General features: G+C 34.2%; 5 protein-coding genes and 2 pseudogenes across 7 annotated transcripts, besides 2 other annotated features; 6 read left to right on the top strand and 1 right to left on the bottom strand.

Moving 5' to 3' along the window:
- Positions 1-11195: part of a mobile genetic element that runs on past the window's edge.
- Positions 3585-3998, bottom strand: TVAGG3_0713560 (His-Me finger endonucleases family; the record flags this gene model as incomplete). The annotated part of the gene is made up of 1 exon (XM_051243865.1): positions 3585-3998. The coding sequence occupies one exon, from the start codon at positions 3996-3998 to the stop codon at positions 3585-3587; it is 414 nt and encodes a 137-aa protein (XP_051090452.1).
- Positions 6029-8000: a mobile genetic element.
- On the top strand, positions 8242-8973 carry TVAGG3_0713540 (uncharacterized protein; the record flags this gene model as incomplete). The annotated part of the gene is made up of 1 exon (XM_051243864.1): positions 8242-8973. One exon carries the CDS (start codon positions 8242-8244, stop codon positions 8971-8973), a length of 732 nt encoding a protein of 243 aa, XP_051090451.1.
- Positions 11196-11279: 84 nt separating the features above from the next.
- Positions 11280-11827, top strand: TVAGG3_0713520 (uncharacterized protein; the record flags this gene model as incomplete). Its single annotated transcript, XM_051243863.1, has 1 exon — positions 11280-11827. A coding segment is annotated over one exon (548 nt), but the record flags the coding sequence as incomplete, so codon positions are not given.
- A 635-nt stretch (positions 11828-12462) lies between these two features.
- On the top strand, positions 12463-13223 carry TVAGG3_0713510 (annotated as a pseudogene). Its single transcript has one exon. A coding segment is annotated over exon 1 (761 nt).
- Positions 13224-13267: 44 nt separating this feature from the next.
- On the top strand, positions 13268-13852 carry TVAGG3_0713500 (His-Me finger endonucleases family; the record flags this gene model as incomplete). Its single annotated transcript, XM_051243862.1, has 1 exon — positions 13268-13852. One exon carries the CDS (start codon positions 13268-13270, stop codon positions 13850-13852), a length of 585 nt encoding a protein of 194 aa, XP_051090449.1.
- A 25-nt stretch (positions 13853-13877) lies between these two features.
- Positions 13878-14611, top strand: TVAGG3_0713490 (annotated as a pseudogene). The gene has a single exon. A coding segment is annotated over exon 1 (734 nt).
- Positions 14612-15402: 791 nt separating this feature from the next.
- TVAGG3_0713480 (uncharacterized protein) lies at positions 15403-15753 on the top strand (the record flags this gene model as incomplete). The annotated part of the gene is made up of 1 exon (XM_051243861.1): positions 15403-15753. The coding sequence occupies one exon, from the start codon at positions 15403-15405 to the stop codon at positions 15751-15753; it is 351 nt and encodes a 116-aa protein (XP_051090448.1).
- Between the last annotated feature and the right edge of the window lie 638 nt (positions 15754-16391).

Below are 16391 nucleotides of genomic sequence, written 5' to 3'. Positions count from 1 at the left end.
TCAAACATAAACGTATATGTTTTGTCATGATTTAATCGTACATGTTTTGTCATGATTTAATCGTATATGTTTTGTCAAGACTTCATCGTAAATGTTTGTCATGATTTAATCGTACATGTTTTGTCATGATTTCATCGTAATGAACGTAAATGTTTTGTCATGATTTCATCGTAATGAACGTATATGTTTTGTCAAGACTTCTTCGTAAATGTTTTGTCATGACCTCATCGTATATTCTTTGTCAAACTTAAACGTAAATGTTTTGTTATGATTTCATCGTAAATGTTTTGTCATGACCTCATCGTAAATGTTTTGTCAAGACTTCTTCATCGTAATGAGCGTAAATGATTTGTCAAAACTTCATCGTAAATGTTTTGTCATGACTTCATCGTAAATGTTTGTCATGATTTAATCGTACATGTTTTGTCAAAACTTCATCGTAAATGTTTTGTCAAAACTTCATCGTAAATGTTTTGTCATGACTTCATCGTAAATGTTTGTCATGATTTCATCGTAAATGTTTGTCATGATTTAATCGTAAATGTTTGTCATGATTTAATCGTACATGTTTTGTCATGACTTCTTCGTAATGAACGTATATGTTTTGTCAAGACTTCTTCGTAATGAACGTATATGTTTTGTCAAGACTTCTTCGTAATGAACGTATATGTTTTGTCAAGACTTCTTCGTATATGTTTTGTCAAAACTTCATCGTAAATGTTTTGTCATGATTTCTTCATCGTAAATGTTTTGTTATGACTTCATCGTAAATGTTTGTCATGATTTAATCGTACATGTTTTGTCATGATTTCATCGTAAATGTTTTGTCATGTCCTCATCGTATATTCTTTGTCAAACTTAAACGTAAATGTTTTGTTATGATTTCATCGTAAATGTTTTGTCATGATTTCTTCATCGTAAATGTTTTGTTATGATTTCATCGTTAATGTTTTGTCATGACCTCATCGTAAATGTTTTGTCATGACTTCATCGTAAATGTTTGTCATGATTTAATCGTAAATGTTTTGTCATGACTTCATCGTAAATGTTTGTCATGATTTAATCGTACATGTTTTGTCATGACCTCATCGTAAATGTTTTGTCAAAACTTCATCGTAAATGTTTTGTCATGACTTCATCGTAAATGTTTGTCATGATTTAATCGTACATGTTTTGTCATGATTTCTTCATCGTAAATGTTTTGTTATGATTTCATCGTTAATGTTTTGTCATGACCTCATCGTAAATGTTTTGTCATGATTTCATCGTAAATGTTTGTCATGATTTAATCGTAAATGTTTGTCATGATTTAATCGTAAATGTTTGTCATGATTTAATCGTACATGTTTTGTCATGATTTCATCGTAAATGTTTGTCATGATTTAATCGTAAATGTTTTGTCATGACTTCATCGTAAATGTTTGTCATGATTTAATCGTACATGTTTTGTCATGATTTCATCGTAAATGTTTGTCATGATTTAATCGTAAATGTTTGTCATGATTTAATCGTACATGTTTTGTCATGACTTCTTCGTAATGAACGTATATGTTTTGTCAAGACTTCTTCGTAAATGTTTTGTCATGATTTAATCGTACATGTTTTGTCATGATTTCATCGTAAATGTTTTGTCATGACTTCATCGTAAATGTTTTGTCATGACTTCATCGTAAATGTTTTGTCATGACCTCATCGTATATTCTTTGTCAAACTTCATCGTAAATGTTTTGTCAAGACCTCATCGTATATGTTTTGTCATGACTTCTTCATCGTATATGTTTTGTCAAACATGAACGTAAATGTTTTGTCAAACATGAGCGTATATGATTTGTCATGACCTCTTCGTATATGTTTTGTCATGACCTCTTCGTATATGTTTTGTCATGATTTCTTCATCGTAATGAGCGTAAATGACCCAAAAATATATTTTAGGTGAAGAGGTGAGATCTCACCTCTTTTCTCACCTCTTTTCTCACCTCATGAATTTTCATGACTTCTTCATCGTACATGTTTTGTCATGACTTCTTCATCGTAATGAGCGTATATGTTTTGTCATGACCTCATCGTATATGTTTTGTCAAGACTTCTTCGTATATGCTTTGTCAAACATGAACGTAAATGTTTTGTCATGACTTCTTCATCGTATATGTTTTGTCGAACATGAGTGTAAATGTTTTGTCAAACATGAGCGTATATGTTTTGTCATGATTTCTTCATCGTAATGAGCGTAAATGACCCAAAATAATGTTTATGTTAGAATGTTAGATCTAACACCTTTTCTAACATGTTTTCTAACATGGAGGATTTCATTAGATATAAAATATTCTTCCTCCATTTCATTCTATACACAATTTACATCATAGACGATTTAATAGATATAATACTTTACTGTTTCATTAGATATACACATTATTTGGTGAAAGTATCCTAAAAATATTTGATGGACTTTAACTAAAATAATGTTTAGGGAAGAATATTTATATCTAATGAAATCCTCCATGTTAGAAAACATGTTAGAAAAGGTGTTAGATCTAACATTCTAACATAAACATTATTTTGGGTCATTTACGCTCATTACGATGAAGAAATCATGACAAAACATATACGCTCATGTTTGACAAAACATTTACACTCATGTTCGACAAAACATATACGATGAAGAAGTCATGACAAAACATTTACGTTCATGTTTGACAAAGCATATACGAAGAAGTCTTGACAAAACATATACGATGAGGTCATGACAAAACATATACGCTCATTACGATGAAGAAGTCATGACAAAACATATACGCTCATGTTTGACAAAACATTTACACTCATGTTCGACAAAACATATACGATGAAGAAGTCATGACAAAACATTTACGTTCATGTTTGACAAAGCATATACGAAGAAGTCTTGACAAAACATATACGATGAGGTCATGACAAAACATATACGCTCATTACGATGAAGAAGTCATGACAAAACATATACGCTCATGTTTGACAAAACATTTACACTCATGTTCGACAAAACATATACGATGAAGAAGTCATGACAAAACATTTACGTTCATGTTTGACAAAGCATATACGAAGAAGTCTTGACAAAACATATACGATGAGGTCATGACAAAACATATACGCTCATTACGATGAAGAAGTCATGACAAAACATTTACGATGAGGTCATAACAAAACATTTACGATGAGGTCATGACAAAACATTTACGATGAGGTCATGACAAAACATTTACGATGAAATCATAACAAAACATTTACGTTTAAGTTTGACAAAACATATACGATGAGGTCATGACAAAACATTTACGATGAGGTCATGACAAAACATTTACGATGAAATCATAACAAAACATTTACGTTTAAGTTTGACAAAACATTTACGATGAAATCATAACAAAACATTTACGTTTAAGTTTGACAAAGAATATACGATGAGGTCATGACAAAACATTTACGTTTAAGTTTGACAAAACATTTACGATGAGGTCATGACAAATAACTTATGTTATACAGTAATGTTAGTCATGAATGTTTGTCCTACGTGTTGGCGTTAGTGTTGAAAAATAATGTTTGTCCTACATGAAGCCGTACAAGCGTTTGAATTTGTTTATGCATAAGATTACTCTCTTGTTTTCTGTATCTATCATAGAAACATAAGCAGCACCTGTTTTTGTAAAGTTTATATGAAGTTTTCGATAGTTAAGACCTGTATAATAATAGAATGCGTCCTCATTCTCAACATAATAGTAGAACTCAAACGAATGCTTACCATAAGCTGTTATTTCAACAGCTTCGTCAGATATTTCATCAACGAACTCATAAACTATATCGCCATACTTGCTTTTATTTCTATTGTTTTCAGATTTAGAACACCAACGAAGGTTTGAGATTCTGTTGTCCGTTCTATCATGATTTATATGGTCTATTTCTTTCAAATTGTTTGGATTTTCAATCCACTGTTCTGCAATAATTCTATGCTTTAAGTACATTTTGTTGTTTAAACTAAGCATAATGTAACCATAATTATTTAAGCATTCACTCTTAATATGTTTGTTTTTCTTTCGACGAATAGTAAAAGGATATGTCGTACAAATCTCATAATCTTCATGATTTCTCAATGTTTCCCATTGAGTTTGTTCCCCACTAACGTTCTCATTGACGTCCTCAATATCTTCTTCCTCACTGAACTCGTCAATATTTTCACTAGCTCCTTCTGTAATGTTTTCATCGGCATTGTCATTGACTTCTTCTGTAATGTTAGATGTTGTTGTTTCGCTCATGTTCTTTCACTAATGTTAAAAAGTTATGTTGTACGAATTTTGAACAGAATTTAGAGCAGTTATGAAACAATGAAGTATTTTTATGCTATTGAAAGGAACTATGAGAGTGAAGTACATGACAGCAATGACAAAAGGAACTAATATCAAACCTAATGAAATCGCTCACGAGGACATAGAGTTTAACAAGTACTTTGTGGAGTATCTTATAAGTGAAGAGTATGTAAGACCTTACTTCATGTTTTGACAGCATGAATGAGGATGTTATTTCATGGTTAAAGAATATAAGCAATGTTTTCGGTAAGTACGTCATAGATGACAAAGGTTTGTTGTATTTTATGAGACAGCAATACGAACACAGGAACTAAATGGATATTATGCATTCAACAGCAAAAGAAGGATTTAGTACTATTGGCATGAATGAACATTGCAGGAATGACATATACAACCTATGCTCACGAAAGCCTTACACAAAAGCAATACAAATGATAGAACATAAGTGTCTAAGGTCAGTAAATGAAATCATTACTGTCAGTGGTTATGAAAGAACTGTTAGCAAAGATGAGTGGAAACAGCTATTCATATTAAGGAAGGACGTTGCTGAACTAGTTAAACCTGTTGCACAAACATTGTTTCAGATAAGACCAGCAATGACTAAGAACCCTTTGACCTTAGTCAATGAGACCATAGAGGTTGAAGATAATGACATGAAAGAACTAGGAATGAATGAGAGAAGTTGTGAAGGATGTTTGAATCAAAACACATGGTTCTTCAGAGCTGTTAAGAAACTTAGTAAAGAACGACAGAAATATTTTATAGAGAAGTATTGCAAAGGATGTGTAAATGAATTGCTTGAAATAGAACTTAGAGACACTTTCACACTAAAGGACTTGAGGAAAAATAAGTACATGAGTGAAGAAGGTATTGACATAGCTAGTGTTATAAATGACTTAAGAAGATGTGTTGTTGTTATTGACGGAGCACGTATGACATATCTAGTGAAAGATTATGATGGAATACGAGACACAACAACACTTGTATCAATAGATAGCAAGGAATTCAATAAGCTCATGAAGAGTATTTATGTAGGACGTATTGAGGAGAAGGATGTGAACGCACTGATGATTTATGAAGCGGGTCAGAACAAGAACTATCTTATGAGGTCAGGCATGAGATTCTTTGACGAAAGAGATGACATTTACAGCTATTTCAGAGGATATGAGTATGAGGTACTGAATGAAGTAGATGAAAGCGTTATTGAAGGATATTTGAAACATGTTCACGATGTCATATGTAATGTGGATGAAGAGCTTTATGAGTATGTTTTGAACTGGTTCGCCTACATCGTTCAAAATCCTTGTGGAAAGACTGGAACAGTACTTTTGTTAATAGGAAAGCAAGGAACTGGTAAGAATGTATTTAGTAATGTTCTATGCGAGCTCATTAGCAAGTACGCCAACAATAATATAACGGCAATAGAGAATGTGGTTGGTAGATTCAATGCTGCTATTGAGAACATGAAGCTCATCGTATGTAATGAACTAAGCTCATGCGATACGTCTAAGGTCATGAACCACGACGCACTAAAGTCAATAGTAACAGAGACTCAGTTGGACTTAAATCAGAAGTGCCAGCCAGTAAGAAAGATAGAGAATGTTTGTAATATCATCATGATATCTAACAACTTCAACTCAGTAAAGATTGACAAAGACGACAGAAGATTTGTTGTCATTGACGTAAGCGAGTATATAAGAATTTCCGAAAAAGTGACACCCAAAAAGTGACACTTTCAATAGGGAGTAACACTTAAAAAGTGACAATTTAAAATTCACAATAAATAAAAATAATAAATTTTTTAGTCTATTAAATTATTCTTTTCTTTGAAATCCTCTAAAAATTCTTCGAAATGTTCTAAAATATAATCTGGAGAATTATAACAAAATTCATTAATTTCTAACATATACGTATCTAACAATTCATTTGGAATTTCAAACGATCTTAAATATGTAATTGAATTTTGTATCTTCTCATTTATTTGAGAAAGTTTTTCTTCAGCATTTTCCAATAAAAATCTTAATGGATTCAAATTGGCTTCTTGATTCTGAACAAAATTTAATACTTGGTATAAACGTGATTGAACTTCTCTTTTCAATTTTGTTTATAATCTGTCAATCGAGGCTCGCGAATTCTAATTGAAGGAATAAAACCTGTTTGAAGTAAATCGTTTTTAATACGATAAAAGTAATTGGGTGCAACTTCTTCTAAAAGATTTTTGACAAAAACATCAATTCTTTGATTTTTAACGCAGCCAAAATCGTGATATTTTATCTTTTTAAATAAAGATTCAGAAACGTTATTCACAACGGTTAATTCATTTGGTCTGGCAGCGGCTATCCACATCATAGCCAACAATTCCTTATATAAAGTTCAAAAACTTGGGTGCAATCAGAACTGATTGCACCCAAGTTTTTGAACTTTCTTGAGGGAATTAAAGGGTGAGAGATTTATAGTCTATCTATATATCTCCCACCCTCTAATTCCCTCCCTGACAGCGGGAAATTTTGTCTGAATGTTAAACTATTCAGACAAAGTTTCCCACTGTTTGCGAAGGAATTGTTGGCTATGATGTACTGATTCATGATCAGTACATCATAGCCAACAATTCCTTATATAAAGTTCAAAAACTTGGGTGCAATCAGTTCTGATTGCACCCAAGTTTTTGAACTTTCTTGAGGGAATGGAAGAGTAAGAGGTATACATTATGAATATATACCTCTTACCCTTCCATTCCCTCTCTGACAGCGGGAAACTTTGTCTGAATGTTAAACTATTCAGACAAAGTTTCCCGCTGTCAGCGAAAGAATTGTTCCATCTGGTGCATAGAGTGTGAATCTATGCACCAAATGGAGCAAGTCCCTCGCGAAATTGCCCAAACTTGCGTCGCATTTCAAAGATTGCGACCCAAATTTTGGCGATTTCTAGTAGAGATGGAGTATTTTGAGTCACTGACCTATATGCAGTGGCTCAAAGGGCTCCATCTCTACTTTGAAGCAAGGAAACTTTCCTCGAAATTTTGATAATTTGAAGAAAGTTTTCAAGCAATTAACAAAGGATTACTCGCTATGAGGTAAAAATTCTAGATTTTCACCTCATAGCGAGAGCTTCCCTTTCATTGCTTGAAAACTTTCCCCAGCTTCAAAATTGGGGAAAGGGCTGTAAAGTCGACTCCGATACCAGCAGGTACCAGAGTATTTAAAAGAGAAGCCCTCGTACGAGTTTCTATGAAGACCTTCTCATTCAAGAAGATCTTAATAGAAAATCGTACGAGGGCATTGGAAACTCGCGTCTGGTACATGTTGGTACCAGAGTGTTTGAGATTTGAAGACTCTGGTACTAACATGTACCAGAATTTATGATGAATTTAAGATGGACCATTATAAAATGGTAGCGGTTTGTTTCAAAAAATTTTAGATGAGATTTGCATAGATATAGATTATAGGATTTATACATATGAAAAATAATATATAAAAATATAATTTTGAGATAATTATGTAAATAATATTTTAAATATTTGAATTTGAGGTATAATTTTATAGTAAAATATATTATAAAGAGTATTTATATAAATATTGTAAAATAATATAAGTAATAAAAATTGAGACCCCCTCCCTGTTTTTGATGTTTTGTCACTTTTTCGGTAATTCTTATTGTTTCTAATATCATCATGATATCTAACAACTTCAACTCAGTAAAGATTGACAAAGACGACAGAAGATTTGTTGTCATTGACGTAAGCAGCAGATACAAAGGAAATTACGAATATTTCTCAAATCTCATTGAAAGCTTTAATGAAGAGTTTTATTCAAACTTACTGACGTACTTCATGAGGAAAGATTTAAGTGAATTTGATGTAAGGAAGATACCATTCACCAGGGCTAAACAAGAACTCATCGAAATGAACAAAACACCTTACCAAATGTTTTACGAGGAGTTCTATGAAAAGTTTGTATCCGGATGGAATTGTACAGAGTGCTACAGAAGATATAAAGAATTTGCGAAGGAAAATGAATTCTTTGCATGTAGTTCAAATGTATTTGGCGGTAAGATGAGAGAATTTGTGAAGAGAAGTAGAAAGCGAGACGGTTCTGCAAGAAGTTATATTTACGAAGCAAGTATGATCTTAGAAGGTCGTGGAAAGAAAGAAACAGTGAATTATGAGGAAGTGCTTGAAAAATTCATGGAGTACATGGGAAGCAATATAACATACAACAAAGACATATACAGTGAGTTTAAGTACTACTGTGAACAGCATGAGATTGAAGTAATGAGTAAAGGAGACTTTGAAACGCTTATGAAAGACAGTGAGGAGGTCATACATGAGAACAATGATGAAATAGTTCATGAGAACAGTGAGGAGGTCATACATGAGAACAATGATGAAATAGTTCACGATGTCGTTCGTGAAGAAGCCATTGCAACAAAGAATGAGATAAAGGATTTCATAGAACTTAACAAGGAGGAGTTTAAAGAAGGCTATGAAGTGAAAAGATGTGAAGAAGATTTCTTGGCGTATTTGAAGAAAAAGAGACTAAAGCCAATGGCTCAAAATAAGTTTCAATCGATGTTTGAAAAGAAACGTTTGAGCTATGGTGGTGTAAGAAGCACATATTACTTTGTTAAGAAGTGAGGACATTTATTTTTGTCGTTAGTGTTGGAGTTTGTGTTTGTTGTTAGTGTTTGTCATTTGTGCTGAGGTTAGTACTTGATGTTAGTGTTGGAGTTTGTGTTGGAGTTTGTGTTTGTCATTTGTGCTGAGGTTTGTGTTGGAGTTTGTGTTGGAGTTTGTGTTGGAGTTTGTGTTGGAGTTTGTGTTTGTCATTTGTGCTGAAGTTAGTACTTGTCGTTAGTGTTGGAGTTTGTGTTTGTTGTTAGTGTTTGTCATTTGTGTTGAAGTTAGTACTTGTCGTTAGTGTTGGAGTTTGTGTTTGTTGTTAGTGCTGAGGTTTGTGTTGGAGTTTGTGTTGGAGTTTGTGTTGGAGTTTGTGTTGGAGTTTGTGTTTGTCATTTGTGCTGAAGTTAGTACTTGTCGTTAGTGTTGGAGTTTGTGTTTGTTGTTAGTGTTTGTCATTTGTGTTGAAGTTAGTACTTGTCGTTAGTGTTGGAGTTTGTGTTGGAGTTTGTGTTTGTTGTTAGTGTTTGTCATTTGTGCTGAGGTTAGTACTTGATGTTAGTGTTTGTCATTTGTGCTGAGGTTAGTACTTGATGTTAGTGTTTGTTGTTAGTGAGAGAATAAATTAAATCATGAACTTTGCCATGGTCTCTGTCCCTAGTAGTTTTCAGTAAGTTCTGGAAATAATGAAAGTCATAAACTTTGCCATGGTCTCTGTCCCTAGTAGTTTTCATTATCTCACAGAATTAATGAAAGTCATACTTTCTATCAGATGAAGCATGCAGATGAACATAATGAAAGTTAGTGAGTTTGCCACGAGTTATGAATAAAATATTGGCATATTAGATGAGATAGCTGATGAAACAGATGAAGATAAATTAAATCTTGGACTTTGCCACACTCTGTCCCTAGTTCCTCAAAATCCTTGACAACGTTGCTTAGAAATTTTGGTTCAAAACCTCATCTGATTTTAATCTGTTATGCTACCTGTTAAGTTTCGCGAGATTATAAATGTCATGGAGTTATATAAAAAGGAGGGACAGCTAGGGACACTGGAAGTACTTGTAAGGCTATCTGTTAAGATTGCATGAAATACTAAAAAGTCATGAAATCCATTATCGCTGTGCTAGCTTCACCTTAGAGTAAAATGACGACTAAAGTCACTGAAGCAATGAAACAAAAATTTTTGGTAGAATACATTAAATCAGGAACTATTCCAGAAGGTTTTTACATTCATACTATGAAGGATGGTAGAGTTCAGTTTAGAAAGATAAAGCAACCATTAGATAAAGAAGGAATTTTGAGAAAGATTAAACTTCATGAGTACAACATTGCTGAACTTAAGAAGAAGTTAGAAGAGTTGGAGAAAGGAAGAGAGTTATAAAGCAATGAATTCAACAGGTTAGAAAAGAGGTGAAAAAACAGGTGAGATCTCACCACTTCACCTAAATTTATTTTTGCGCTATGTTTTCATACGTGTGAGGGTGGTGATATCATTAATTTTTAAGTTTATTTTTATGTAAATGACAGAACAAAAATATAACATATCTACTCAACAGGAATGAGACCCTTACTGACTATGTATTCGTTTAATGCTTGATGAAAACAATGGTACATATTATCGTATGGGTATACACAGCGTCTGTTTCCATCGTCGTCGTATATGTAGAGCTCAAATCCAGTCCAACCTTCTTTTGTACAATATGTAGCTTTATTTAAGTATGCATTTATGTAGATAAGGCAATTTTCTTCATCGCTCCAGAAATAATTTTTGTTCTTTGTTGAAATAGTTTTCGTTCCTCTGCGACCATAAGGAATGTATGCAATGAACTTTGCGTCATATGGGATTGTAATATATTCAGGGTTTCTTTCATCGTCAATGGGTCTGTCTTTGTTAAAATGCATGTTTCTCAGTTTTACTTGAGTTTTGAATAGTTCACGGAAACGTTCTGGGAAAGAATCATAGTAAATGTAGTCAGACATGTCTTTGTAATGAAATAAAAAATTTAAAAAAAATAAAAATAAGGTTATTTTTATTTAGTGAGGACGGTAGTGAATTCGTTAGTGAGTTCGTTAGTGAAGTCGTTTATGTGTCAGATGGTTTTGTAAATATTTAAGGTTAAGTTAGTGTTGTCGTTTGTGTTGTAAAATATATGTTACCGGTTTTGTAAAGTGTCAAAACCGCTAAGTGGTGTACGGAGACGTGCAGTGCCACAGTACCCAACTAAGCCATACTAACTGCTGGTCTGACCTACGAATTAGATTTGGAAACAGCACGTGCCAATTATCCAAACAGACTAGAGAGGTTAGAAGAAGAACGTCTTATGGACATGCCTTTCGATGTTAGTGAGCCTCAAGTTGAAGGACACGACGGCTTTGCCAGATTCTACTGGAAACATGACGAACAATTGCATCCTTTGAGAAGGAAAAAAGGAAAAGGTGAAGACGCACATGCTCCCATGGAAACAACAAGATATGCATATGAAAAGTATCGTGAAGTTAGAAGTCAAATTACATCTGGTCGAACCTTTACAGTAAACTTTGACGAAGGAAAGAACAAAGAAGGCTTCATGGGAGTACTTGCTGCAATTCAAGACGGAAATAAGAAAGGACACAATCTCAGATTGACCATAACAGATTTGGATGGTCACATTTACTATGCACATGGCAATGAACAAACAGCCGCAAAACTTCTTGACGCTTTCAAGACTACAAGAGAAGAACAAATGGTTGACTCCGACTCAGACATTTTTAATGCAATTGAAGGAATTGCAAGTGTCAAGTTCGAATGGTACCAACCTAACCCTCAAGCAGTCAGACAACATGCTGGATACTTCCCGTTCATAAATAAGTCTGACATTGACTTGACAAGGTATGGAATTTACAATTCAATTGAAACAATTGTCAACGAACCTTGCATTCTTACATGTCTCAGGAACTCTGGTCTTGTTACAGATGAGAAGATGAAGTATCTTGAGTCATGTGTGAAGACAAGGTACATTCTCAGAGGTCAATTGGCAAAAATTGCACCGTTGGCAAATGTCAATATCCGAGTCAACATACCTACAGCTAAAGGTTCTTCACATGACGACTATGTTGTTGACAAAGACTTACCATGGTTGAAGATTGTAATTGTCCACAACCACTTCATGTTGAACAAAAGTCTTACAAACCCATTCTTTGGTAAAAGTAAGTGCAACATTGTCAGAGCTGTAAACATTCTTTTCGAGAAAGGTTTGTTGGAACCAATTCCAGATGACAAGCTGACAGAAACTTTTGTACCAAAAGACGAAACAAACTTTTCATTGTTAGCAAGACCAAAAGTTGTTCCAGACAAAGTTCTAGTACAAAAGAAGTACACAGTTCCACAAGGGGTTGGTATGTTCGGATACCAACCTGAACCAGAAGAACTTCCAATGAGGTTGCAAGAACTTCAAGATGCTATAAACAAACTTCCATTGAGACATCCAATTGACGTCAAATTGTATTGGAGAGCATCTGAGTTAGGTCAGAAGGTTTTATATGAAACAGGTAGCTTCGACGATGTTTATGAGATAACAGGAGAAGTTTCTCAGAAGATAAGAGACTCACTTGAATTTCCACAAACTGGACCAATTGGTTGCGACAAGTTCGACTCAGATGAAAAGATATACTATGTCGACCTTAACGCTGCATACATGAGGTTTGTCCAATATATTCCGACTGGAATTCCAAACGAAGATGGTGAGTTCCCGGGAAGGAACTATACAGTTGGAAAAGTCATACAACAACTGTATGATATTAGGAAAGCTTCAAACCCCAAACTTGCAATGACACTCAAATTGCTTATAAATTCGACATGGGGATATTCCATTAAGAAACCTCAAGAGATGAAGAGTAAACATTATGAGAAGGTCGACAACTTTGTTGAAAGGTTTTCTCCTTTTGTTTTGAAGTACGAATTCACTCAAGGTCAAAGTGGCTTAGTAACCACATTAAAACCTATTGTCGAACATTGGTCTTACCCTCAGTTCGCAAAAGCAGTCCTTGACGAGTACAACAAATTCTTCTCCGAAGTCAAATCCAAAGTGAAGGTTTACTATGAGAACATTGACGCACTCATGACGAACGAAGAAGGCTATAACAAACTCATTGAAATGGGTTTAGTCGGTGAAAAGATGGGCCGTTTTAAGCTAGATAAGGTATTTTCCGAAGTTCATGTAATATCGAAAAGGAAATATTGGGGCATACTTGAAGACGGCACAGAAATAAAACATTGCATGAAATAAAAAATTTATTTTTAAAAAAGTGACATTTTTTTATTTTATTTGAAATGTACGCTGAGTTTGTTGGAGAAGACCGTTGGGAAACTTGTTTGTTAGATGAGAAATATGAAATTCACTGTTGTGAGTCATTTGAAGTCAGAAACAAAAAGACAAAAAGAGTTTTAAGCGAATGGGAGCGAAATGACGGATATGCTATTATGAAGATGGGTGGAAAACACTATCTTAAACATGTTGTCATTGCAACTCATTTTATACTGAATCCTAACAATTTACCTTTTGTAGACCATATAAACCATATAAGAAACGACAATAGACTTGAAAACTTACGTTGGGTCACTCGTTCTGAAAACAATAAGAACAAAGGCAAATTTGGAGATATTGTATTCGAATTTGTCGACGAACTAGAAGATGAAACAATTGAAATTACAGACTATGGCAAGCATACGTTTGAGTTTTACTACTATAGCGAAGAACAAGACTCTTTCTACTTTTATACCGGCGTAAACTATAGAAAATTACAAGTATATTTTACTAAGGCTGGCTATGCTTATGTAAACACTAGAGATACAGATGGAAAATACGTTCAAATACTTCTTAACAAATTCAAGAAGCTATATGGCATACCATTTTAAAACAATATATTTTTACATATATTAAATGCTTCAGGTTGAAAAACAAAGAACAAAAGTAGCAGATACAAAACCGTTAGACTATATCTTTACAAATGCTGGTAGGACTATTTCAGATGAAGAAATTTCATCCCGAGCATACAGGTTTGACTATCCAATTCGTTGGCTTCAAAGTCCTTCAGATGCAAAGGCAATAGGATTTAGAAGATTTTGTTTTCAAATAGAACTAACGCATTTATGTTCGCAGTATATTTTCATGGGCTGTATGAAGGTCCTGATGGTCTAATAGACAAATTTGCGAAATGAGAATCTTTACAGTTCGTTCAGACGAAAGTCTTGAGAAAACTCTAGATGACTTTCAAACTCAAATGAACAAATATTATTGGGAATTTCAAGAAAAATACGACTCTTTACTAAATGGAACATACTATCTGAAACTAGAATATGACAAGATGAACTCCACCGTTTCATTTCAAAAGATTGAAATTAACCCTCCAAGAGATACAGAGTTTTTATTTTGGGAAGTAGACAAACGTTCTTGGGCACAATTTCTTCGGTTACTAAACCAGAACGAACCATTACCACCAGATGGTCCATTTAAATTTATACTTCCACCAGCAGATTTGATGGTTTATAGAAACGTGTTTGACCCTCAAAATGTTATGTGTCATGCAAGTTTCAGTTCAAGCAACAATAGTTTTCTATGTATTGGTAAGGACCTTTATGACTTTGCTTCTAAATTCTACGAACCACCTAGTAACAGTTTCTCTGACTTTCAAGTTTGGTTCACAACAAATGTGTGTATTATTATTCCATTGTACTATGACTTTTATCTCGAATTTGTCTTTCATATATAACTACGGAAAAGTGCTGAAAAAGTATTGAATGTGAAGATATTAGAAAATAACATTTTTTCTAACATCGTAGAAAACTCATGAAAACAATTTATTTTTGACACTTTCACAAAAAACATAAAAAAGTGAGTTAAAATGAGATGTTTACTGAACTGGTTGGATGTCGCCTTCTGAGGTTATGTAGAACGGCTGACCAGAGAAGTGAAGGAGACCCTTGAGAATTTGGTTCATTCTTGGGAAAGGGTTCTCTCTGTTTGGAAGTAGTATCCAAGGACGCTTGGCAAAGAACTTTATAATGGCTTCCTTCTTTGCTTGCTTTATGTCGTCGAAAGGAGTGCCTTCTGGTACCTCAATTGGAATTCCAGTCGAAATCTCGAGATTCAAGGCAGCCCTTCCCGTTATCCAACCGTTAACAAGCTTGCCTTTTACATTCTACCTGAGGAAGTCTTTAACAAGCTCGTTAATTTCAATTAGGTAAATTGCCTCGTCGGTAGGTTCGACCTCGACCATTGCTACTGTCAGTAAAAGTACTGCTACTGTCAGTAAAAGTACTGCTACTGTCAGTAAAAAGGAAAATTTGAGAGGGTTTTCGACGATAAAGTACTGCTACTGTCAGTAAAAGTACTGCTACTGTCAGTAAAAGTACTGCTAGTAGCAGAGATTTTTATCGTTGTGGTCCGACGGTTAAGCCACAAACGGATGACTGACGTCCCACCAACCGAGTCCATTCCCAAACCAGAGGAACCTAAAGAACCACAACAGTCTCCTCAGCAACCTCAGTTCCAGCAAGTACCTCCGAATTACTACCAATTTCCACCTCAAGGTTACTACCCACCACAAGGCTTCCCGAACTACCCTCCTCAACCTATGCCTTACTTCCCCAACCCATGGATGTTCCAGCAAGCTCCACCCCGGCAATTCCAATCTCAATCCAAGAGAGACCAAGACTTCGAAGAAGGTCTGAACCGCTTACGCAAAGAGTATGCTACAGCTCCAATTGAGAGAAAGTTGTTCCCGGACCAAAAAATAATGTTTAGGGTAGATGGTTAGATCTAACCCGATATCTACCCTCATTTCTACCCTCTTGAATTTTCATGAATTTCCTTAAGACAGAAAAAATAAAGTTAGTTTTATTTTTATTTATTTTTTTATTTTGTATGTAAGAACAGTAATGTCAGTCGAAGCAAAAACGTTCACGAACAAATCTAATGGCGAAACATTCACAAAAGGCACTTATAACGGTATTGAAGTCTTACGTAGAGACAAGGATGGTTACATTAATGCAACAAATATGTGTCAGCAGTTTAGGAAAGACTTTAGAAAGTTGTTGGAAAATAAGTCCTGGGAAGAGTATTATAAGGCATTTTGTGAAGAATATAGCAACCGCCGGAATTCGGACTGTTGCTTTTTATACAAAATTCATGCAGGAAATTCTTGAGTTTTGGATGAAAGAATACGGTCAAGCCAAAAGTGGCTCAACTAGGGTTGTTAAAAATATCAAAAATTAGCGTTTTGAAGACACCATGGTGTCTTATAATTTTCCCTTCCTTATTGGCGTGTAGAAATAAATGCGCCAATAGATTGAAGAAGAAGAATTGTTTTTCTCTTAATGAACTTTAATCCTTTTGATATAAGAATATTAAAAACATTCATATAATTTCGATTTCGGAAATTAAATTTCCAAATTT

Source organism: Trichomonas vaginalis, chromosome III (genome assembly GCF_026262505.1).
Source record: "Trichomonas vaginalis G3 chromosome III, whole genome shotgun sequence".
Classification (NCBI taxonomy): Eukaryota; Parabasalia; order Trichomonadida; family Trichomonadidae; genus Trichomonas; species Trichomonas vaginalis.
The sequence above is the reverse complement of the archived record's forward strand: the minus strand, read 5'-3'. Positions and strand labels throughout refer to the sequence as shown.